This window comes from Acanthaster planci, linkage group LG20 (assembly GCF_054643075.1).
Source record: "Acanthaster planci isolate LZ-2023a linkage group LG20, COTS_SCS, whole genome shotgun sequence".
Classification (NCBI taxonomy): Eukaryota; Metazoa; Echinodermata; class Asteroidea; order Valvatida; family Acanthasteridae; genus Acanthaster; species Acanthaster planci.
This window is the reverse complement of record NC_141796.1, coordinates 6743207-6768964: the sequence shown is the minus strand read 5'-3', so window position 1 is coordinate 6768964 and position 25758 is coordinate 6743207. Positions and strand designations below refer to the sequence as shown.

The 25758-nt window shown below is 41.8% G+C and overlaps 1 protein-coding gene and 1 long non-coding RNA gene across 6 annotated transcripts in view; both read left to right on the top strand.

The window, feature by feature from the left end:
* LOC110978486 (uncharacterized) overlaps nucleotides 1-25758 on the top strand; it is a 56700-nt gene that overhangs the window by 25865 nt on the left and 5077 nt on the right. For 4 of the 5 annotated variants that reach the window (XM_022233524.2, XM_022233523.2, XM_022233521.2 and 1 more), the window contains 10 exons: nucleotides 17185-17205; nucleotides 18616-18848; nucleotides 20537-20630; nucleotides 20866-20969; nucleotides 21197-21308; nucleotides 22086-22225; nucleotides 22902-23033; nucleotides 23482-23859; nucleotides 24182-24340; nucleotides 25103-25240. In XM_022233524.2, the coding sequence (XP_022089216.2) occupies nucleotides 17185-17205; nucleotides 18616-18848; nucleotides 20537-20630; nucleotides 20866-20969; nucleotides 21197-21308; nucleotides 22086-22225; nucleotides 22902-23033; nucleotides 23482-23859; nucleotides 24182-24340; nucleotides 25103-25240 (1511 nt within the window). The remainder of the gene's footprint in view (nucleotides 1-17184; nucleotides 17206-18615; nucleotides 18849-20536; nucleotides 20631-20865; nucleotides 20970-21196; nucleotides 21309-22085; nucleotides 22226-22901; nucleotides 23034-23481; nucleotides 23860-24181; nucleotides 24341-25102; nucleotides 25241-25758) is intronic. The other variant, XM_022233522.2, reaches the window with a different exon arrangement.
* Nucleotides 235-17171, top strand: LOC147795877 (uncharacterized). Its single transcript, XR_015423455.1, has 2 exons — nucleotides 235-4371; nucleotides 13895-17171. It is a non-coding gene; the product is annotated as an uncharacterized LOC147795877 (long non-coding RNA).

The following is a 25758-nucleotide window of genomic DNA, read 5'->3' as shown; positions in this document are numbered from 1 at the left end:
ATTACTACTTGCTTGTGTGTTCCCTTTTTCATCAAACTTGACGTTACCTGTACTCAACATTTCCAGAAGCACAAAAAACATGAAAAATAGCTGGATAATGTACCGGTAGGCCTATCATGCGATATGGTACATGTATAATGAAGAAAATTAGAAATGAAAAAGCAAGCATAAACTGTCAATAAGCCATTTGCAAGTTAAATTTGAATAAAATCTGGTACACTGAGTTCTTTAAAGTCACTTGAACATAACTTGAATTCTCCATACTAAAACCACTGTTGCTATACCTCGTGATTCAGGGCAAGCTTTTGCTTAATTACATAAGCATGATAAGAGACGCCTTCCAACTGTGCACTGATCTCAATGGATAAGAACGGCACAAAGGAACCAGTCCATTCCAGAGATGGTGGTCGCTATGCAAAAGCTTGACCCGAATCACACGGTATAGCAACAGTGTTTTTAGTCTAGGGAATTCAAATTGTTACGTTTCTGTGCAATCAGATAACACAGTGTACCAGATTTTATTCAAATTTAACTCGCAAGTGGCTTATTGTGGGACCTTGTCTGAAGTGCATCCTGTACATACCGGGTACATGTACATGTAGTTTGATAGGATGAGATTATGGGAGGTAATGGTTTTAATGTTTAACTTGATATCACCGGGATGAGGGGGTTCATTGAAAATTATCACTGCACTGTAAAGTACAGGAGCATGTACATTGATGCATGTGTCTGGAGTGTCTGGATTTTGATATGAATTATGGAAATTGGTCAAAGTCCACATTACGTAATATACTAGCACATGTACCGTACATCTACATGTATGGCAAGAAGACAGAATTGTGGGACTTTGTTCCTAGTAAGTTCACTTTTTAAAATCAAGATGCATGTGTGTACTATGGAATCACCTGTATAAATTTGTAAAAGGTCCTCCTTTACCCGTTCTCTGTCACTTGAAGAAGACGTGAAACTATTGAAGCATTTTAACCCTGTTTAATCCAAATTCTTTGGGCATATTACATGTACATGTATGTATCTTACTTCAATCCTCCATCATTGCCACTCTGTCTCTACATATTTACCGTATGTGATTTAAATCATTTTAGAGCATGTGATCAAATGAGTTAACCTGTTTGCCACCCAGACTCTTCCTGTCTTCTCTTTGGACTCTGCACTTTTATCCCAGTTACACCGTACATATCTGCATGTGTGTATTGCATTCCAGCCCCATTCACTCGCCATTCGGCCGCATTTCTTCCGCTGAGCCATTCAAATGGCACATTCTCCAGTTTAATTTGTTCCACATTCGTTCCAGCGTGATTGCACTTGAATGCTCAGAGTAGGTCGAGGCTTTCCTCTGAATAATTCCCAGAGATACACACTGTACACGTACATGTAGGTATCGGTATATTGACCGAATATATGGCACGGCTGTACACTGAGCCTGTAAATGCAAATGGCCGGGCCACGGGCCAGGCAAACTGTTTTACAGCTGAAAGTTGTCATCCAGGTGAATGCTGCTCTGATCCCCCCAAAAATTAAGGGCACTGAAATTTCCATATAGAGCAAGTTAAATTCACATACACGTACAGTTTCCTGTAACTTGACTACTTCTAGGCCCATTGTAAAGGATGAACCTACCCAGTTTGCTTGTGCATGATTTTCTTGTATTTGCCAGCTTCTTGCCAGATTTGCCATTTTCAGCAGTGGAATATTTTGGGCTTTACTTGGATGTTAAGAGACAAGCATTTTTGACTGATGGATGTACATGTATACATGTCTTTGTTTTCTGCAAATACTAAACATTACCTTTTTTATTGGAAATTGACCTTGTCTGTTTGAACCCTGACTGTCAGGCTGTCACAGTGAAAATCTTTGAGTTTAGTTCTTTTCATTGTACTGGTGCCGGTACATGTAGAATTTATCAATGTCAAATCTAACAAATATGCAGTGCCCCAACAAACATGCAGTGTGTGTGTGTCCTTAATGCAGACATTTTTCATTTTTTGTTCTAAAACTTGAAAATGTGGCCCTCTTTTTGAGTCATTTAATTTTCATAGAATTGCCCATTTTCTAATGCACACACAGTACATGTACATGCGTGTTTATTCATTTTATCACTTCTGCATTTTAATCGCTGACTGTGTCCGTTCTACATGACTTAGCCACGGCTGTGCCTTCACACTTCACGCTGTTCAACAAAGTAATTGTCTGGCAGAGCTCTGCCAAAACCCAGAAATGTTGCTTTGAAGATGCCGCATTTTGAAGCTAAATTGGAAAGGCTGGTAGAGGTTACTTATGCAGCCAAGCAATCGTGTTCTTTTGCCTGTTCTTTTTTTTTATCCCAGAAAGCCATCAGGAATATTTTTTTTTGTCAAATAACAACCAGAGATAGCCGTATACTTGAACCCTGCAACTCAATATTTGCACTTGGAACATTGAATACAAACCGCACACATCCGGTCCGGAAGTGTCTACGAGAAACGATCGCCAGACGCCAGATTGAAAAAAAAAAGCCGGAAAATATTGATATAAAGCGCTGTCTTTGTATGGATGCAGACCGGCAGATATTTCTGGAAAAACAAACATCCCGCAGTTTCGTTGTATTTTTCAAAGAAGTTACCAAAAAAAAAGTACAGGTGCGGTACATGTATGGTTGACCTTTTGTTGAAACCACGTCCAACCTATGAAATTTCACAAACAATTAGGACAACAAAAGAATTAAATTGAAAGGCATAATGTTCCGTTTTATTTTCTTTCAAAATTGGCTCATACATGTACCGATACCACACCAGCCATCTTGTTTACCTACTGGTAAGGTACATGTACATGTATATCATAATCGTAAAAAAAACATGCTGTGCCATACTGCAGACTAAGCTTAATGTGACTGTTAAGTGTGGTTGCATAATACAGGGTACAAGTACATGTACATATGAACATGTAGGTGTACACAATGTACATGTCCTGAACATGTACATGCATGGACATGTACATTGCAAATATTCTCGCATTCGTCATGAACATACATGTACATGTATGGTACATTTACATACTGTCCAGTGTGCGCAAGTATAAACCAGTTTGGGGGCCAGTTTTCTTGTACAGAAAGACAACACAAGGAATACGGTCAAAGTACCTGTAAACGATCACAGACCTCTTTTGTATCAGTCAAAGAGAAGGCTACATGTACTTCATGCAACCTACATGAGCACCGTACAATGTACTTTTACACGGTATACAATACAGCATACAGAGTTCTTGTACATGTTACACCTGTACATATACATGTACATACACAATACGGAAAGTACATGTGTACCGGTATATTGTTCATTGAGAACCCACAGGTGTTCATTAAAATTCTGAAAATTGATTGACTCCTCTGAGTTCATGAAGTGAGTGCACTTTGGGCTAGACGCTGCACGCAAAGTACAGTTGTGCTTAGTAAAAAATTTGTTTACTTAGTGCATATTTCTCTCTCTCTCTCTTGCACAGCACGGTACATGTACCGGTACCGGCATTTGCTTTGGATAGAGTCCTAAACTTCAGATGCCAGCCTGCGCGTCAAGCCCTGGTTCAATAGCGGGAATACATGTACAAGTACATGTGTATGTATGAATGTGTGTACATTTTATCCAGAAGAATGCCACATCATTTCATACTCTATGTGAATCCAGCTTCTGTACATGTACCTGCCAGATGTCATTCAACCCGGCTTAGTCACTCAAATTGGTGTCGGGATCCTGCGCAGGTGGCCCATTGTTCCATCACAATGCAATTTCATACTCTGGCACATTCCATACTTTGCCGAATTCTAGGAACGCTACCGCCTAATGTCTACTCACTCAAGTCCGGACTGATGCTGTGAATGAGCCCAGACGGTCGGTATCACACAGATTACCCTGACCAGGAGTTGTAGCAAAGCATATCACTGCCAGTCCTATTGTGTCCCGTTTGTTTAGGAGTCCCCCCTTCCAACTGTGTTTGGCTTCTTGACTGGCCAAACAAAATGAGATAACAAAAACTAGGTGAAAAATACAGGGGGGGGGTTTAGATGCCTCTTTGACAGTCAGGCATGACGCACACTTTGTCCTGCCACACTTTTGTACAACCTCTCAGAAAAAGTCTTTCAAAGACCTCTGCCAGTAGCTAGTGACAAGTGGAGCATTGCCCTCAGATCCACAGTGGCTCTGAAAGCGAGCGAGCGTGGTCACTGCAAGTCTGTCCCCTTGGGGATAATACTAGTAATTGTTATTAAGATGACTGGAGATGTTGGAAGGAATGGGGTAGTGGAATATTTGCTGTCCCGCTGCCTGCTGGGTATCGGGCTTGGGGCGTTGGATGGTGTGGACATCAGGACAATAATGGACTGTAAGTCAGCAAGCCTTGCATTTTGGTCTCTTCTCTGTGAATTCTTTCAGCAGGGTTCAGCTCTAAGTAATACATGTACATGTAGGTGCCACCAGATCACTGGTACATGTACTGGTTTGTTTTCAACTTTGTTACTTTGTTGGTACTGGGGGGATTTGACTCTTCAGAGTGCTACCAGAGTGTTCACCGCACAGCATGAGGCACATTATTTTGACTACAAATTTTTGAGTAGTGAGAAAGAAGTACATTGTAATTCTTGAGTGTCTGCATGATTCCAACTCGTTTATAACTAGCGAATTAATGCAAGAAGGTCGAGCAGAGGAACTACAGTGTCTTATTCACTCATGGGACCTAGACATTTGGGGAGGAGCATATGCAATCCATAGACCATCCCGACCAAAAATACATGTAAAAGTACATGTAGTCTATAAAATAGATACTGCTACACTGTACATGTACATGTATGTGTTGTGTAGGGTCATAATGCCCAAAGACATGTATTCATAGTGTACATCACATACTGTTTAATACCCCTACATGTACATGTGTCCTTGGTTGTCACTGTTAAGAGGTTTTATGTCTGAAGAGGGATCATTCACCTCTTGCTGTCTTTAACAAATATTTCTTTGTGGTGCTCATTACTCCTTGTTGGAAATAAGAACCTTGCACACCACAGACTTGTTTCCCAGGAGGCCGTCCAGTGTCTGTCTCCAGAATCAAAAGTGAGAGTGAGAAGTATTATAAAATAGTTTGTAAACTTGGACTGGTACCCTAGAAGATAGAGGGGTGTCAAGTGTCAAGGATAGTCTGTGAGTTAAACCACAGTGCAAGGAAGGGAGGTGCACATAACATGTATGCAGCATAGTACCATCTACATGCATCTTGGATGAATAAACCTTTGTGAGTTAAATTTGAATAAAATCTGTTACACTGAGTTCTTTTAAGTCGTGTGAACATAACAATTAGAATTCTCTCATATTAAAGACACTGTTGCTATACCCCATGGTTCAGGTCACGCTTTTCCTTAGTTACATAAGAGACACTGTACACTGTTCTGAATGGATAAGAAGGGCACAAAGGAACCAGTCCATTCCAGAGATGATGGTCACTATGCAACAGCATTCCCCCAAATCATGAGGTTTTGCAACAGTGTCTTTTAGTCTGGGTTATGTTTATGTGCAATCAACTCAGTGTACCAAATTTTATTCAAATTTAACTCGCAAATGGCTTATTGCCCTGAGTTACTACACGTGCATGTTCATGTGTAGATGTTCATTACTCATGTTCAAGTCACTAGTACAGTGTGCACCTCCATCACAAGCCTTTCAAAAGCCGTCCAGTTTCAGGTAAAGTCAGGAGAGATTCTAGTGGACCGTGACAGAAATTCCTGCGTCATTGTTCATCTCCCAGTACTCATTTGTGACCCGGAACTGTGATTTGACTGCTTGCCAGCTTTGGAATTTCCAAGTCCATTAAATCCTAGAGGGTTGCAAAATATTGGTGTGTTGTTGGCAGATGAACAAGCTTACATGTATAAAGACGACAGCAGCTTACTGGTATTTTTAAACTTTTGAAAGAGAGATAAGCACACACATGGTAATAGGAGGTCACAAAATGGGCAGTAGGTAAAGTTGGAAATATACATCTAAACATTAACATCTCAAATTTAAAAATAAAGACACTAAGATTTGGAATTCTATGTAAATATGTATAATGTTACATGTACACTGTACCATATGTATGGAAATCTGGCCAAATTACATGTACATGTATGTACATGTATACAAACAGGTGCAGTAATTGATATGTTTTCCAAAGGAATTTGGGAAGTTAATTTCTTCTAAAGATACACCTTCATTCACAGGGACCTGACAGTATACATGTGCATGTACCTTTCCGTAGTCCATACATTTACCTTGTGTCCCACTGTACGATTCAGGCAAAAAAGGGGCAAACTCACACTTGTAGAATCCCTGAAGCCCCACCCCAAAAACAATGAAAAAGGGAGAAATTGCTGTTGTTCCTTATCAGGGGGGTTTTTTGTTTGTATATTCTTTGAAACAAAAAATCCTGAAAAGCATTGCTCAAGGAAAAAAAAATACTATACACCCGGACCTGAGCTTGAGTTCATCCATACATCATACAGCTGTAGGAATTACATGTTCTTGGCTGAAACTGTATGGCAGTGGATTTTGACCAAGGCTGTTGCAACCCCTTCCCTCTCCCCCCCAAAAAAAAACTGGAATCATCTTTTTAACAGTGTACCTGGATTCCTGATACATGTACATGTATGTGCCGCAACGATAAACAAGGTAATGGTCTCATCTGGCTTTCACCGAGCCTCGTCACTTAGCATCGAGTGCCATAGACCACAGACCATAGCAGTACAAGTGCATCGAGGTGTGAGATGACATTGACGTGTTACATTAGACACGACTTTCCTCCTGACCTACCAGGGTACATCTTTGCAAATTGTGAAGTGCGTGATGTACTGTGTACAAGAATTAGAAGTGGCACTGAAGAAAAAAAAAAGGAAAAAAAACAAACATAGGCGGACATACATGTATGTAATGAATTGCACTGGATTTTCTTTGAAAATGGCTTCTCTACGTACACATGCAAAACATTACATGTATTTTTTGACAGTTTCAACCTGACCTACTTCTATCTACCTCTGAATGTTTTGAGCTTGCTGTATTTAAGCAGAGTTACTCCTTGATGCACAGTAGACAGTGAATATCCTCAGATATTCTGAAGTAGTGGGCCATGTATTTTTAGAACCCACTTAGGAATTGATGAGGAGTGAAGAGGCAGAATCCGAAACTGACACCTGGGGTAGCGCTGAATAAATTGAGACATGGAGGAAGTTGATATAGCAGACCCAGGCATTGGTCAATGATACCTTGGACTCCCCCCCCCATGCATGAATTAGAGTGCAATTTATGGAGATTTATACATGTAGAACGCCACTGGCTAGGTTTCATGCATATTTCTATTAGAGGTATTTGACACTTGAAACACTGCATTGTGGGGTTGGTTTTGGAGGCAGGGTGTTGGTTTTTGTGTTTCTTTTTTAATCAGTCACTTATTTCCTGTCATCATACATTCATTCACGAACTCCCATTAAAATAGTGTGTTTTTGTTTGGTCTTTCTGTTTGGCGTGTTTGTGTATTTTTTTTTCTTCAGACCTTCAAAAAGGCATTATGAAATGGTGCCTTGCTTGCTCAGGTTACATTTACAATTATTTGCAAGTGAAAAGAAAATCCTTGTGGGTGAAGTCTTCAAGATGTACAGTTTCTGTGCATGTACATGTATTTTATGGTTGCGGCACTTCGAAACAGGGATTTTCAAAAATGGTCCTTTTCTAAAGCATTATGTCAATTTGAAATCACAAGCTGCCAATCGATCACACAGTATGTTTCAAATTGTGCCCCAAATGCTCCTGACTCCTACAATATTAACTGAGAGCATACATACCTGTAAACATGTATGGTGTCAATTCTCAAGGATAGGGCATAACAAATACATGTACGGTACATGTACCAGTATACTGAAAGACCTAATTGATCTTTATTTTACTCAAAAGAACAGTTGTCTTTATTAGTCATCAGCAGGAAAAAACAAATCCTAAGCTCATTTTTTTTTGTAAAACAAGGACGTATGATATACATACCTGTACACTTACATGTACAGTGTACGTTACCAGTAAGTCCCTTCACAATAGGAGACACACTGAACAAAAATATGAATGTATTGTTTAAAAATACACTCTTCCAGCTGTCATGTCTCATTGCTCTTCATGAATTGGTGCTTCAAGTTGCTCGTTCATAGTGCACTGGAAGCAACGTTACAGAACTTAACTAGCAAGCCTGATGCTCTCAAATACTATATATGCGTTTGTTGTAACAGGAAGATATGTTACCATTTTCTGCAAGTCCGCGTGGCCTGTGCATTTCCCTGTTTGTTCTGGGGGGGCACACACTCATCAGACGCACATCAGCCGGAATTTGTTACAGAACAAATGCAGGAGGCTGCCCTGGCCATCAGCACAGCCCCGCACGTCGTGCCTTGCATATTTATGCATACTTTTCCCTGCATCACCTTCATTGTACGTGTACAAGGCTGTGGGACAGAGAGCAAAGATGATTCAGACATTGAGATGCTGATGGTGGCTACGTGTCCTGGGGGTGATGCTCCCACAGATTAGGTTGATCCCCAGACGAACATACCGTGATTTCTACTACACATAAAAAGAACTTTGAAGCAAAAGATGATCACTGGAATTGCCCTCTCAGTTACTTGCCTATGTACATGTACCTGTATAGTTGTGATTGCCGCTGCCAGCACATGTACATGTATGTACGATAGACTTATGTGATTGAAAATCCTGTTGCACTGGAGTTTAAGGCATTTATTTCCTCATCAGTGACAGAGGTTGGCACGTGCTTGCTGTGAGGAAACTACAGTGTACAATGTAAACGGAGACGCTGTACCACACGAGTTATGTTACGGTGCTCAATTTCTTCAGGCGGTGTAAGTGATGTACAGTGTATGGACTGATGGAGAGTGATGGCTTGTACACGCACCGTATTTAAACCCAGTATTTGAGAAGGAGCATTTTTGCTGTTGCATCGGATCACTTGCTGAGTGTTCCAACTTCTCAGCAAGAACAGGGGGCCTAATTAAGAATCAGCCATGCCCATGTGAGAATGGAATAAGTGCCTTCCACTTTGGTAGTCAGTGTGGTGGGATCCCTCTCGAGCATAAAGTTGACAATGTCAACTGGGATGTTTTCTTTCACTGTGAGTGATGAGATGGAAACTCGGAATAGAAGTCTACGGTGCAGCTGAAATGGTGTCATAAAGACAACAAGAACAGGTTTCAGTTTTGCAAGTGGCCAGGAAAGTGCAGCTCGTTAGTGAAGGGAATTCAAGGAACTGTAAATTACTGTACCCATCATGCAAAGTGGGCCATGACAGTTTCAACTGTGCTGTGTTCCCCACTAAAGCCAGTACAGTTGATAAACATGTAACATGTAAACAACACCGCATATTGTGCTCAGTCATTCTCAGTTTTGCAGACCCTTGATGAGTTTGGCGAATGCTTCTAAGTACCTGTCCTACAGGTGTATAAACTGGTGCACTTCAAGGTGTTCCAGCCCATTGTATGCACCGCACCAGAATTACATGTACTAACAGTAGCCAAACTCAATGTACGTGTACGTGTTCCTTTGAGACTGAATGTGTTTATGCTAATGTACCCGTAAATGTTCCAAGTGGTACTCTTGCTTACTTGCATCCAAATTCTTCATGTATACATGTATGTACATCCACATGGACAAACCCCATGTGACAACTGTCTCCTTGGACTTGGTCCGTCCGCGGTTATCTCGATTGCCGTGACAGCTGCCAGTACTGAGCTCATTGTGCAGTCAGCCGGAAATGAATGGTCCGTGATGTATCTATAGGCATGCCCACTGCTCTCTGGTGCTCAATTAAATCCACCTGACAAGACCATCAGGACGTGCGCATATCTTCATTAAGCTTCATTATGCTTGTGGGTCTGCCTGCCGTACATGTGGAGTTTTCACAGGGAATATACATGTACAATGCAGGTCTGAATCAGTCTGAATGATACGGCAGTGTTTAGTAGTGCAGTATACACCGCAGGTAAGTGTTGGGGATGGAGACAAATTCCATATGTTTTTGAGGAGTTAGAAGTCGATCTTAAAGGTGTGTCTATTTTTATCTGCTGGTTCTCTGGACTTCCATTCTCAAAGCACAAAGTTGTGAAATAGTACCGGTTAGTAAATCAGTGACAGGATCCCACACAATGAGTTTTAAGGCCATTTTACAAGTACACGTAATTTGCTCCCGTGTGGATTAGAAAGAGCAAACTGAGCTCTTTGTTTATCATGTAGACTGGCAGAAAAATTGCCGTAAATTTTCCAGAGCATATCGAAAATTGACTTTCGAAAAAATATACTGGAACAGTTGCAGCACGAATCAAAAGACAAAGGATTTCAACCAATTTGCGCAAACTGCCTGTAGACTTAAACTAAGCAAGATTCTGGTTGCACTCGGCAGGTTATCTGTAGTGGTCTAATATTGTCAGGAAAACTTGTTCAGTAGATTAATGCATGCCCCTTGGAGGTCGAGGGTCATAGCTAAAGGTCACCTGGTTTCATGCAGACTGTATCTCGTCAGTTCTCGGAGTCGCTGTTGGAGGGTTGTGGAATACTTGAAGAAGTCTTGGCATTTGTTTTGATGAGATCTCCAGACTCTCATACCGGTAGGCCACAGGAAGCAGCACTGATGGGAGATGGAATAAATAAACATATTGAAAACTACATGTACTGTACATGTACATGTATTATACGTTCAAGTAAACCTTTTTCTCTCTTCTTTTAGGAAGTGTTTAAGAAATGCCGTTGCGATACTTCATGTCTTAATGATGTATACATGTTCATGTACACGTACATTGTACATAAACAAATCTTTGAAAATAAACACAATTTTTTGAAAATCTCAACCTGAAGAATCCCGGCCATTAAAAGAAGTGAAATGTCCTGAAGCTATTTTGTATTTATTTATTTACAGCCGTTGTTTTGGGGCGATTAATTTTTTTTTTTTTCATGAACCCTGCAGTACAGTTTCGCAGAGCTAGCAAGCAGGGGGAAAATTTGCCCCTTAAACTGGACTTGCCGAGGCAAACAGCAGTAGGGAATCAGTGACAGTGCCAATGCCGGCGGTATTTGATGTGCACATCAATTTCCTGATAGTTCCCGTTCCTCTCCAGTCCTACTGGAAACGTCTACGTCCATGTAAACTTTACTGGGAGATAAATTGAGCATTGGCCAAATGCCGTTTGGCATTGAGTATCGAAAGGGGCTTCTGTCATTTGAAATATTTCACTTTTTGATGGGCGGAGGAAGTGTATATGTATTCTTGCATTCTTTGCATATTTAGAAATGGTATATTGGCTGCCCTGGTAATCAAAGTCACACGTCTTGGGCACAAAGTGCTGGAAATCCTATGGAGTAATGTACGTACATGTTTTCATGTCATAATGTTCCACAGCCACCAGCCTCAAATACCAGTACATTCTTATACATTCAGCTATCGGCCTTTTGTCAGAGGCTTAACCCTGAGACCCACACTGCATTTATTGTATTGAAAAACCTCCCTGAATCCTGTAACCCAGCACTGCACTTTTTTGCGCTGAAGCCAATAGGGACATCAGGCCCTGTGCAAAGTACCACAAGTTTTCCTGTGCTTTTGTGAGTTTCTCAATATCAAATGCAAACTGGGGCCAACTTCACAGATAAGGATCCAATTTCATGGCACTACTAAGCGTACAATTTTACACCAGCAGAGGAGCCTCTGGGTATGTCATGGAGGATCGTAATCACAGAAAAAGGCATGTTTGCCGTACCTTGGAGGACGATTGCCCTGAGCTTGTCTGACCGATCAGAATTGGCCATTGCTTGGTGAAACAAACAGGATGTCGCACACAGACCACCTTGGTCAGTGGGACCGAATGTTTGTCCTCTTGTTGGTCATTGATGTCATTGCAAATGGCAGTTCAGCATGTCAGAAATGTCACAGGAATGCCCTCCGGCTAAACACCAGCTTTGATTGCAGTTTGAGTGTCCAGGAATTCCAAGCTATTCCTCATTTGCTGCCCCATGCCTGTGCTGTGCAATATACCGATACAGGCATGCAACTTTTCCTCAGATCACCTGATTTCCTATTCTTTTTTTTACTTCACACTTACCTGAAAAAACACTGTACAAAGTCTTGTAAAAATTGGAATTCCCTCATTTTTTGTCAAGTCCAAGTTGCATGCCTCAATATGTAATCATAAGACTGTTTATGAAGTAATTTAAAGGCACTGTGCCTGTTCCTGTAGAGTACGTGGACCAATTGAAGCTGTCCTAAACCCCAAAAAATAACCCACCAAATTGTTGATGTATGGTAAGAAAGTGATTATTGATGTACGGTAAGGGAAGTTACAGACTTGTTTTAGTACAGTACCACAGGCAAAACTTGGTCTACCTGTATCTTAGTACGTGTACGTACTTTGGCAGATACTGACAGGTTCATTATATCTTGTACATGGTGTTACAAAACATACTGAATCCTTGCTGATACATTTCAGTGGGTCTTGACATGGTACAGCGGCGTTCCATATGAACGCCTTCATGTACATTTGCATTGACATGCATTTACAGTGTACAAGTAATGTGACACTCATGATCAGAAACATCATGTTACCCGGAAGTTGTCTAATTAACATAACAGTTGCATGCATTTTCCAAATGCGCATGTACACATACTCATAAACGAGCTCTGTGTTTACATACATACCTTCAGACTGCGAGTTTCGGTCTACATATTCACACTCTTAAGGGGTGACAGTTCAGGATTAATCAGGTTTTGTTTTATTTATCAAGGCAGTTTGCTATACGCTGGGGCGGACCTGCGAGACATTTGCAAAATGGCAGGTAGCAACCACACCGCGCTGATGAAAACAACTGCGACGGGCGTGGGTACACATACTGATCAAAGAAATGATCGAGTAGTCTGATCCTCTGACTGGCTGGTTCGCGCGCGTCGCCACGGTCGCAGTTGCTTTCATTGGAACAGTGTGGTTGCTACATATACCTGCCATTTGTGAAAATCCTGGATGACCGCCCCGGCCAATAGTTTATAATGAGACATGGTGGTACATGTACAGTCAAAGTGAGTTGACGTGTACATGTACAATGTACCGGTACGCACATAGAAAAATTTGCACATCTGGAGTGTGGCGTTACTTTGCAAAGATGCTGAGCCAAAAATACAGTATAACACAGCAAGGCTGCTTTTAACCCTGAAAGGGCCACTGGGAATCTGCCTCCCCCCCCAAAGCATTTTCTCCAATACCACAGTCTTGGCCTCGGTCTCGGACTATCAGGTCTCGACTGCATGTATAACATTGGTGAAGGTACTGATAATGATTGTCTTTACGTGCAGCATTGCACATAAAGACAATCAAAACGAAGTTTGAAAAGAATCAGACATGTGATAGCTGAGTTCTCAAGGAGACCGTCCCTCCTCCCCTCCCGGTCTGTGAGATTGGTCCAAAATAACCTCACTCTTTGAGGGTTTGAAGCACATACCGGTTGGATCTCACAGTAGAACCAATTACAAGCGATCAATATTGCATAACATTTTGGCTGATAGCCTGTCTTTGTTACATTGTAAGTAAATGAATTCCTGGCAGAGCAAATTTGTGCTCATATAATGAGATCGGCCCCAGGCTTTTATAATAGACAAGGAACAAAATGTATGAAGTTTATGTACATGTACATTTTAAACTACCTGTAATGTCACATTTGAGACCATTTTAAATGAAGATGTACAGTGGAGTGTGCACCCTGGACTGAACCGATCTCAGGCAAATGATGAAATGCAGCGGATTGCATCTGATTCTGTGATGAACTCAGCCCCAGCAAGGTTCTTTCTCCTACAAATGCAGGTGCCTTTGGAGGAGCTCTGCAAGAGATCAATGGGATGATTGATAACCATGGCAACCAGCCCTGTCTGAAAGCAAGCAAGCTCTGCCTTTGAGGGCATGCTGCCACTAGGAAAATATGCATGCCAGTGAAATTGGAGTGTATTCGAGACCATTTGATGCCTTGGTAACAGTTTAGAGTGTACATGAAAAAGTAGCAGTTGCGATTTCAGGTGATGTTGGAATTAAACACTATAAATCGACTTAAAATTTCAATTTCCACCTGAAATCCAAAGCTCATGAATGGTAATTATTACTCTGTCAATTTTCATTTGAAAGCTGATAGGCACACTGGTTTTATAAACGTTTGTCAAGGGAAACCACAGCTTTTGTCCAAGTCTCCAAACCATACATGTAAGTTTGACTTCCTTGGAACTGTGCAAAATGTCAGCAAAATACCTTAAAATTTCCTAGGACTTTAGTGTCTTCTCCATGATCAGAAATTCTAGCATACTACTGTGAATGAAGGATGTGGTGCATGAAAATTTGCATACATGTACATTTTACATGTACATGTAGATGTAGAGTGTATACATGTTCCTTTATATGTATATGTACATGGTACATGTACATATACATGGTACGTGTACATAGTACATGTACATGTGCCAGATGTGTATGTAGCAAAATGTGTTATGCAATTACATGTAATTCCATAAGACTGAATCAAACTGTTTCCTTGTAAATAACACCAGGACCCACGTGTGATTTGATAGCACAGGAACCTTCTTTAATTACAGGGAAACTGTACAATTGTGCATGTACATGTACCGGTAACCTGTAAGCAGAGACCTTGGTGCTACTGCACATATAGGGGTAGGATTCGGTGAAGATGTACAGTACGATTGTAGAGAAGTTTCCTGGCTCATACACACTGCCACAAGTTGCAGAAGTTGCTCAATTTTTGCCTAAGTTCTTAGGTACAAGTGTTCCCCCAATTGCTTTTAAAAAGCAGCTTCATAGTGCTGGATCGGAGCCTGTCAAAGTTACATGCTCATGTACATGCACTTTGGGGTTTGATGTTGAAATTTGGTGATTGCAATATCCTGGTTTAACCGGTACCCTCACACACACCTTGTACATGTATTTCGATACATTAGAAATGCACATAGCCCATGTTGCTATAGATACATACATGTACCTGTGCACATGTACATGTATGTGTACCTTGGAGCAGAGGAAGAGTTTTTCCCCAATAAAGTCCTGATCATACCTGTCACACAGGGCTTGATGATACCCGAAAAATGTATTACGTGCACTGGCCTCATGCACGACATGTATACAGTGATGTACATTTGCATGTTCATCACAATACTGGTAATTAATGCCCACATGCACTGTACCGGTACATGTACATGTATGTCTACACATGCACATACATGTATTCGTATGTGCAGTGACAAGAAATCAGCTTTCGTATGACACATTGGGAAAAATGCACACTACGTGTATGCATATATCAAGAATTAACTCATTCAACAGTGGAACCCAAGATGAGATATTCCACACACTTTTTGCCCCGGGGTGGGCGGAGTCCCAACCTTCGGATCAATAGCCAGCTGTAAAGGTGCCAGGGGGTGGCATACCCGCATCTGGAGGGCCCGACCCAATCAAAACACTGCTGTGTTTTCCCCTCACCGCCCGCTCGATATCGATTGGCCCTGCGCTTGTAAGTCCCTCGTATTCCTGATAAACTGTGTTTCTCTCTCTGTGCCCCGTTGCCCCGACGAGGGAAGTTTTATTTTAATACCGCAATGACCCAGCAGCGGCTGATCATACCTAATGTGGTTTATATTGTTATTCCAGAGTTATTGAATGTTCTCTGTGTTTGCATTGTTCGCTTTACTTCTAGTGGAGAAAGGATTTTCCCATACATGTACACTCTGGTACTCCAACATAAACATGCGCATGGGTTCAGCCATTTTGTGTAGGAGGCACGTATTGGTTTTAAAAAATTACACGGTGTGGGTAATTTATTTTTCTTTTGTCTGGGGAATATAATAAAGCGGCTTGGAAACAACGTGTCGTTTCTTGCACATGCTGCAGTGGTGCCTTTGAACTTCATCGCAGAGATCCACGATACACCATTTGCCCAATATGGATGTGTTTATTGAAACTCAATGTACTGTGAATAAAGCACACTTCTACAGCATACATGTAGAATCTCACCAGTCCCTCATTCTGCAGTCTCCAGGGTTCCTGTGGCCTGGAAAAGTCATGAAAAAGTCATGGAAATTCGTTTTGTTTGCAAGGCCTGGAAAAGTCATGGAATTTCATAAAAATGAATAAAGTCATGGTAAAGTCATGGAATTTTGTAAAAATGACTGAAGTCATAGAAAAATCATGAAATTTTTCGTACATTGTGTGTGATTTCTATTATCAGAAATAAGTGCATATAATGTGTGATTTTATTCGCAACTTTAAAAGTCCGAATAGTCCAAGGAATTGCGTTATTGGGTCATGGATTTTCATAATTTGGTCATGAAAAATTCATGAAAAGTCATGGCATTTAATTATGCTTCAGGTGCATGAACCTAAGTCTCATTCAGTGATAGCTTCATACATGTAGAAATTTCAAAAAATGTTTTTGCATTTTTGAAGAAGCAAGCTTATACACAGCTAAAGAAACACTTTTCATACATACATGTACGGTACATTGTAGAGTGACATTAATATCTGAAAAGCATCATATCAGAAGGATATTTTTGGAAATACAAATGAGATAGGACGTATGGTTCTGCCCCCTTAAGTTGCCATAATCTGAACATCTCAGTCAAATATTTTTTTGGCTTTGTTTGGTTGTTTTGTTTCCTCAACCATTTACACTTTACATGTTGACATGTATAGTACCGTGCAGTACATGACGCATGCTTGGTAAATGTTTTTGGATGGGGAAGACCCGCACTAATGTCATCATCCACTATTATTAATCCAAACTTTCACTTGTGGGTTTGGTGTTCTCCATCTACCAGCCTTCCAGTTTTTATTTCTATTACCGGTACTTGTACTTTTGATTTAAATATACTGTAGATGGTGTAATTGTTTTCAGTCGGAGGTTATTTCCTGTTGCCATGCATGGTGCTCATTTCACTTTTCCACTGGATCATTAGCACATCATCCAAGACGTTCCAAGTACTAGTAACTTGTGTGCTCTCCATTTTATGAGTCTCTGGGTTGTATTTGTTGTAATTTGGCATTCAATGACAACTTGCTTGTTTGCTCGCTTGTTGTTTGTGTGCTTCCACCTTGGCAAGGACCAGCTCACCGCATCCAAGGTACAGTTGTTGAATTGCCGATTCCGGTTAAGATCATGTATAGCACCGGTATACATTCACGTAGCACCACTTGTACAATGTACGTGTAGCAACCCACTTTGTGCCTTTGCGTACGTGTGCGGAAAGCGTAGGAGCATATGGGTGTGGCATGATCATAGACAAACTAGTATGTTGAATTGTACATGTACATGTAAAGCCCTTTGTAAACTTCTGAGAAGCTTCAGTTTACAAACTGCATTCCTGTTTGGTTTTTGGTTTTTTCATCTTTGTCACTTTCATGTGCTATTTTTCTGAACGTGATATTCAGTGTTGTAGTCAAGACCAACACAAGACCTCAAGTCTTGATTCATGTCACAAGTTATTCAAAGTCCTCCACTAAGAGCATTCCCCTGTCACTGTTCACCCTTTTACTTGTGACTGGTCTCGTGCGTGGTCTCGTGATGATCTTGACAACAGCACTGATGCTATTCATACGTGTATAGCACACTATGGTATCAGTTGAAACACAACTTTGTACCAACCCCAGCTACGATTTTCTTCAAATTGGCCAGCTTGTCCATCTTGCTTCTCTCTCCGGTGGGGTCTTAAATGTGGTCAACTTACATGCATTCAAATGTTGACTTGCATGAGTACATACACTCATAGACGCAGTACTACAGTTTAAAATCAATGTACTTCAGAACTTGGCCAAGCTGACAACAAGGGGTAGGGGTTGGAAGGGGGAAGGTCAGAAGACATGACACAGTACATGCAGTATGCTGCCATTGAGAGTTTAGGATGTGTCTGAATTGGATCAGCTGGTTGTGAAATGAATTGACCTTCCCTGTGGGACGATTAGCCAAGTTTCTAGGAATGTTAACGTGCAGTGTGGAATTGTGTTCCCACAAGTATTTCTCTTATTTGACCCTCCAGCAAAGGTCAAACAGACAACAAACACTGGCTGTTTTCAAAATCTGCTCCTGACACAGCTAATGTTTTGTTCCAACCTGGGGTGCATTCCAGGTATTCAAACATTTGTAAACCATTTTCCCATTGGATTGCAAACACAGTCTGTGCATGGGTGGAATATATGGTACATGTACATGCAGTCAAGATCTCCCCCATTAGTTAACGGTATGTGGGAGGTTTGTTCATCTACTGGTCACTGTTTGGCTTCAGTTCTTTTAATTTAGTTCCCTGAGATGAGGCTTAAGAGAGCACTACTGAACCCCATTTTCTGAACATCAAGAAGTGTCATATTGTTTAGTATGAGGCCAAGAGTTTTAGCATGTTACTTTGGTTCCAACAGTTCAAACATCTCAAGACAAAGCCAAGATGCAGAGACATAGCTGTAATTTTGAATAAAGACCATGCGCAGCACCTTTGCCCTTTGCAGCAAGCTCATAAACTTTTTTTTTCATGGTCTTGCAGGTCTGATCTACGGCTCCAACCGCGGCAGTCGCAACCTGTCCCTGGAGACCACCTCCCGCTTCTCCCTGTCCCAGCACATGACGGACTGGTCCCTGGCCGGTTCCTCCCGCACCAGCATGGTCGGGGAGAACGGCCCAGCGGATGCCCCACCCGACGGAGGAGGAGGCGGGGGACACGGGGGAGGGACGGAAGACGGCGCCGGAGCCATTGACGAGAACTCGGAATGGGCGCAGGTAAATTTCAAGTCTAACCCCCTCAGTCACTTTTGCTGCGAGGCTTCCCTAATCCTCCGAACTCCACCCGTGCAGAAGGACTCAAAGACACATTTGTCTTCCCTAAACCTCCAAGGAATATTAAGTCCCATTTCACATCGGCTGTCCCGTATTTCGAAGATAGTTGGATCAGCACGAGCGGGTTTATGGAACATATGCGATATGTGCATGATGGCATTGTATACGCACTGTACATGTACATTTTCCCATGAAGATAGGGTCCTATGAGAAAGGTCCATACCTTCCGCCCATCATTCAGAACCCTTCCAAATGTCTCAGCAGATTTGGATTGATCTGAGATGGTTCAACTTCCGTGATTCTTGAGAAAGGTAACAAATTTTCTCCTTGTCAGATCCCTGTGGCACAAGAATTATCAGCCGTCAGTTTCCCTTCAGGTGTGTCTTCAACTGAAGCTTCATGATCTGAGACACCAGCTTAACATTAGTACATTAGCATTGTTCACTTCAAAAATCTGCTCACTTCAAAGTCAAAAGCTTGAGGTCTTTCCTTTTGATTTGAACGCAAAAGACCCGCATGTGCAGGGTTTTTTTTCACATGTAGTAACGACGCCTTCAGCAAAGATGTACATAGTTTGAGCTTCCTGAGACGGCAGTCATTTCAAGGTGGCTGATGGCTTACAGCTGTCAGTCGGATTACTGTCTTGTGTTGCTGGGACTGCCATGTATAAACTATCGGCATTCTTGAGATGCACTCGCGCATGTCCGAGTTAATGAGGCAGAACAGGTTTTGGAGAAAACTGAGGAATTGACAGACATCAACCTGATCAGACGGCAAACTTGCAGTGAGAAACAAATCTTTGAAATACTGTACACTGGAATCACATCAGTCGCTTTAAGAACAATCCAAGAATACTCCACCCCAATGAGATGCTACAGATTTGACCGCTTGCTTCCATTTTTTAATTTCTTGTTGTCATAGCAAAAGCTGAACTGCTACTTAACGTGCACCCATGCATATCCATTGATTCACATACTTGTACAATCAGTTTTCTGTTTTTTCTCCTTTTTTTCTGTATAAAAATAAATAATAAAATTTGGCATTTAGTATTATAAATAGCTATCCACAAGGAAAAAGAGTTTCTGATACAACCCCATGATTGCCAATTTATGTGCCTATTCGTTCTTGGCTTGTTAAGGCAGATCCAAGAACAAAGTAAGCCGGTCCATTAGGAATGGTGGCACTGTGTACGAGCACTTAAGCACTTGATCATCGGCCACTCATCCGAACTGATCTCCTTTGACTCATTTCAGCTCCTCAGAGACCTTTAGCCTAAAGCTCATCACACCATTACCAAACAAGCATGGCCAATCACTGATTACGTCTGTGTGGGTTCTTTTGAGCAGCCATATACATGTGTAAGGAAAAAAAAGACTGTAAACTGCTTAGCCCAGTGGCCTGAACTCCATTGCCTAATTCAGGATAGAAATTTTCTAGTTGGATGTTGTATGTATAAATTGGTGTACTTCAGTGCTTCAAAAGATATGAAATTTTTGATGAAAACCTTAGCATATTATTTTGCGTTCATTTTGAGCTGTGTTTGCTTCCTTTCAGGAACAGGTTGTTTTCTGAACTGGTTAACAGGAAGTAACGATATTGATTGGTTTTCAATGCGTATTTCTTTTGAACAGATTGAGAGCATAATGGCATCCTTCGGTGCTGGTCTGGTCCGAGAATCTGTCTACATCAGAGACTTCCAGAAAGAGTTTGAAAAGATGTTTGAAGGTAAGGTACATGTCTTTCATTATGGTGGCCATCTTGGTCTTGTTCCTAGAAGTATGCATTGGCTGTTATCACTGGGTGTCACCAAATTGGGGTAACGGATGTTGTCTTTGGTATTTACCGGATTTCAAATGCACATTGATTTTCATATCATTTTCCCTGGTATTCTTTTATATGTGAGGCTAACTTAACTCCAGTGATACTGCCTTAACCTGCTGCTAATTTCTGTCTGAAATAGGCCCCACAAAACCTCAAAGCGTTGGTGCATGGCTGGAAAGCTTAGGCATGGGACAGTACGAGAACATGCTGATAGCAAACGGATTTGACAACTTGGACTTCATGGTAGGTATTAGTGCACAGACTTCCCTCCGAGATGTTTGAACTGGTTTCTCAACATTCGCAGCTTGTCTGTGACTTTTACACTTGAAGCTGTCCCAGCACCATGTGGTTTAATAGATTCATCAAGAAATAAATACACTGTTATACATTGGAATACAATTGTTGGTGCCTAGAATATGGGGCTTGAGAGCACCGTCTGACTGTGGCCTGGCTTGTGTTGCGTGTTTCAGGGAGGCAACATCCTGGAGGAGAGTGACCTGACCGAGATGGGAATCCTGGAGGAACTCCACCGCAAGATCATCTTGCAGGCCACCAGCGCACTCCCAGTCATGAAGACAATCAGTGAGCCCAAGCATTCAATTCACTGTCGAGACTAACAGTACATCAGCCAGTAGGTCGCGGTATTGGCATGTGGTCAAATGAGCCATTCACTGGTACACACTTGGTGCACAGATGGACCAGAGGACACCCATATCTAGTCTTCAGGCTTCATTGTGCTGAAGAATTACCATTTGGTTTCCACAGTTATTTAACTATGTTCAACTGAAAGTGAACAAGTTATGTGGGTCATTCCATGAGGTTGGGGCACAAAATGAACAGCTATTTCCCTGCATGTGGATTCCAAATTCACATGGTTATACATCTTGCAGGGCTGAATACAGAGGTGTATGTTATTTTTACATAGTAAATGACCTACTCTAAAGGTCATGACAGGTGGTAAAAGTTAGCGATGTAACAAGGACACCGTCACAAATTGTGCCCCAACCTCATGGAATGACCTATGTGCCAGAGCACAGATGCAAAACAAATATGAAACAACAGTAATTTTTTTGTTTTTTATTATTATTAATTTTTTACCATGTCAGGAGTCATGAACAAGACCTCAAGGTCCTTCTAAAAATCACTCCTCGGATAAAATGATAAAAGATCAAAGATAAAATAAGAAACGCCGTACATATACTAAAAGCTAAAAAAAATTTGTTTCAGTTCTTTATTTTTACCACATATATACATGTAGGATTCAAACCCTGAGATTTAAAAAACACCAACCTAATGTCCCATGTCGATCGTCACTGAGAACAAGGGTTTCAAAACTCCTTTCTTTTTTGTAATCATCAGCACAAGAAGGCAACATGCCCAGCTCTGTGTCAGAGTGGCTGCGAAGCCTGCTGCTCAGCGACTGCATACCAAATTTCCTGTCCAACGGGATCACGTCAATGGAGCGCGCCATGGAACTCTGGGAGCTGGAACTCGAAACTGTACGTAAAGCGCACATGTGCCTGGGTTGCGAAAACTTCAAAATTGGATGTGCCCTTCACCAGAAGGATGCCATGAAGTACTATGCATTCATTGTTTTCCAAAATCAAGCGAGAAAAATATATGTTCTCTTAGGTACTACTGGATGCTCAAAAATGTAGATTTATTGTATGGAAAATAGACTGTTTTAGCGTGATTTGACATGCACTCTGAAGGAACTGAGAATGGTTCAGCTATCAAGTGAAGAGGTTGATCATGTTGGCAGGAGTTGATTTGTTCGAATTGTTAACTTCGTCTCCACTGTAAGGTTCAAGCTTCAAGTTCCATACTTGTTGCTTAAGTGTGGAGAGGCATAGAGCACTACACGAGCGTATTATTATTGTTACATTATAGAGACCGCTATGCTCAACATGGCTTCGTGTTCATCTTCTGCTACCACACATGATCATCTTTGTGTTAAATGAAGCCACATTTGGAGAAATTTTGTTTGGCTCCCACTGAATGTTTGTAACTGATGATTGCACTTGAGATGAAGCTTAAAAATCGGGAATCAGCTGAGATTTAGAGGCCTGGAGAGTGTTCCCATCTGTCTTTTCAGAGGCTGCAAAGCCTGTTAATTTGGAAGTAGATTTTCGCCAACGATTGTTCCGGGTTTGATGTCTCTATCTGGTGACACAGGTACTTGAGGTCCACCTGTTGGGACACAGGAAGAGAATCCTAGCATCGCTGGGTGAGAGGAGGCACAGTGTGGGCAGCAGCAACAGCAGCATACCTAGACCAGACTCGCTGGAACTCACCACAGATGACCTGGTGAGTGACCATCTGTTCCTTACCTTCTTACACTCCCCCCCCCTTCTGCCCCAAGCCACCAATGACTCACTGCCAGCAGCAGGAGACAAAATAGAAAAGTGGTGCTGCATTTTCCGTGTGGGTGCTGTACAGAGTGCAGTGCTATGCAGCACGTTCTTTATATACAAGAAAGGACACACTCTACTGGTAGACTGCTCCTTTATCCAAGTGCTCCGATCCTATCCAGCCTTAAAAAGCCTAACCACTCTGACAGTATTGTTTCACCATGTTTAATCAACAGTTCTGATATACATGGTGAAATTTCCGATTGAATGTGCACAACTTGGTCAAATAGTCCAATTTGTTGCCCAAGTGAGAATATTCCCAGCTGCTCTGATTTATGAGACAGTTTCATTGAATGGTGAGTGTTCTTTTTCTGCCATTGCTTTTGTTGCATCAAAAAACCCAGGAGTTGAAGTTGTCCTCCTTCGAGAGGCGGAAGCAGCTTTCCAGCATCACCTCCGAGCAGTCTGCCTCCTTGGACATTGACCTCTTCAAGGACTACTCCAAGGAGGTGACCACGCCCAACAAGCCCAAACCCTTGCCAGGCTTCTCTGCTCAGGACAGCACGCCCTTGGCTAACGCCCAAGCCTCCGCTGTCGCGGCAATGCAGCACTCAGACATTGAGGACTATGACAATATGGCCACGTCGGACAGGATGACAGCCAGTACGTCTTGTAGGGCATCAGATGCCAAGGAGGCGGAAAATGGACCAACCTCTCCCCCTGTGCAATGGATGCATCCTCCTGAGGCACTCATCAAGGGCTGTTGCAATTACACTGCATCGGTGAGCATTTCTCTCGTCACTGACTCAACCAAAATTTAATTCAGCTGCTTGAAGTGGTCAGTTTAAAGGGGAAAACAGTTTGTTGTAATTTTTGGTCTATTTCACAAGCCATCTTTTACTGCCTTCAACAAATATTTTCGAATAGGCATAACATTCTTTGTCGTAGGTCTGTTTCATCTGCAAGCCACAGGTCTTCACTTCTGTACAGTCAATGTCCCGGTTTTATATTAGTCAAAATTTTTGCTATGGAATTTATCTTGACTTGAGTCACTTGTCTGCAATGAGGCTTGGAAAGTCTTCTTTCTTCCTGCTTGATTTCCAGTATCTTGGGTCCACACTGGTGAAGGAAGCCAAAGGCACGGACTCCACACAAGAATCCTGCACCAAGCTGAGACGGTCAGCCTCCCACCTGCACAAAGTGCCCTCCATCACTCTCTCCATCAGCTACTTGGGTGTCAAATTCATTGACTTCAAGTCCAAGGTAGGCTGCGTTATTCCAAAATCCAACTTGCCTAGCTTGCTTTGCCTTTGACAACCTAGTCACTGAAATGCTGTGAATGGTTCTTGTTGCTCATTGTACAACCTAAGCTTAAAATGGTTGTGTCTACTTGTAATGGCATTACCCAAGTTTGTGTACTGCACAGTGTACTACCGAGGTTCTGAGCGGCTGTTATTTTCACAGTGAAGTTCTGAATGGTTCTTTCCATTTGCCACCGTACTGCCGTTATTCTCAGTTAGTTTAAATCTGTCAAGTTGGTCATCAGCAGAAAACTTGGTCATTGGCAGAGGAGTAATTTGAGGTAGTGTTTGCAGTGTTGGAGTCATGTATTTTTCATTTAAAACACATACAATGAAATGCGTGCTTTCATTAGAAACCAGGCTTATTTGCACAATGTATAGAGGCTTTGCACGGTAGCCATCTTGGAGGGCAGTTCTTTTGTTCCACAAGGAAACCTCCTTTGTACATGCCCTATGGAACAAAAGCACTGGCCTGCAAGGGTAGCAGCCGTGCAAACCCTCTATAATAAGGCTGTGTCTACTGAGTACCTTGAATGAGTAGGAATAATAAGCATTTGGACACTCTGCCAGGCACAACGATCTGAGAAATGTAGGCACTGGTTTGCAAAAGTTCTCGGATATCAGACTCAATCGGAGACCATTTACAAACTGTTACATTTTCAAGTGAGCTGTTTTGGCCAAATAACAGCTTCTGTATAATTTACTTCTCTGTTTTTCTTAACAGATGGTCATCACAGAGCACGAGATTTGTAACATATCATGCGTCACCCAGGATTCGGACGACCTGCGAACCTTCGCATACATCACCAAGGACAGCGAGAATGACAAGCTGTATTGCCACGTCTTCAGCGTGAAGGCAGAGGTGAGGATGTTGTTCAAGTCATTTCCAATCAGTGCGTTGGTACCAGCGTGTCTGTCACTTCCATATTTTATTTTATGTTCTTCCAATCTCCAGGTTCCTGAATGAGCGTGCATTGCAGGTTTTTAGGCAAAAGTCTGTTTTCAGCTTTTCTTTAATGTAAAATGCCGGGCTAATTTCGGACCCTAACAATATATTTTGAGACATTTGTCTTTGGCCCTCATTCTGAGGCTGTGGACAAGAAACTGGCAGTCATCCCTATACGTATCGTCCAGAAAGGAAGACCAAAAATATCAGTGAAATTCATACGTGATTTTGCCTTTTGTTTTACTCTCGGTCACATTACTGAAGATTTTGAAAAACCCATCAAAATGTAGTAGTCATGTAAACCTCATATTCAGTGGCCATTTGTGTACTTCCATAGGACTTCATGGTACAGTTTAGTTGTGGGCTTATAACATCCACTGTGGTGCAGACTTTGTTCAGAAGACCAAAAAATGAAATTAATCTCGATCAACCCT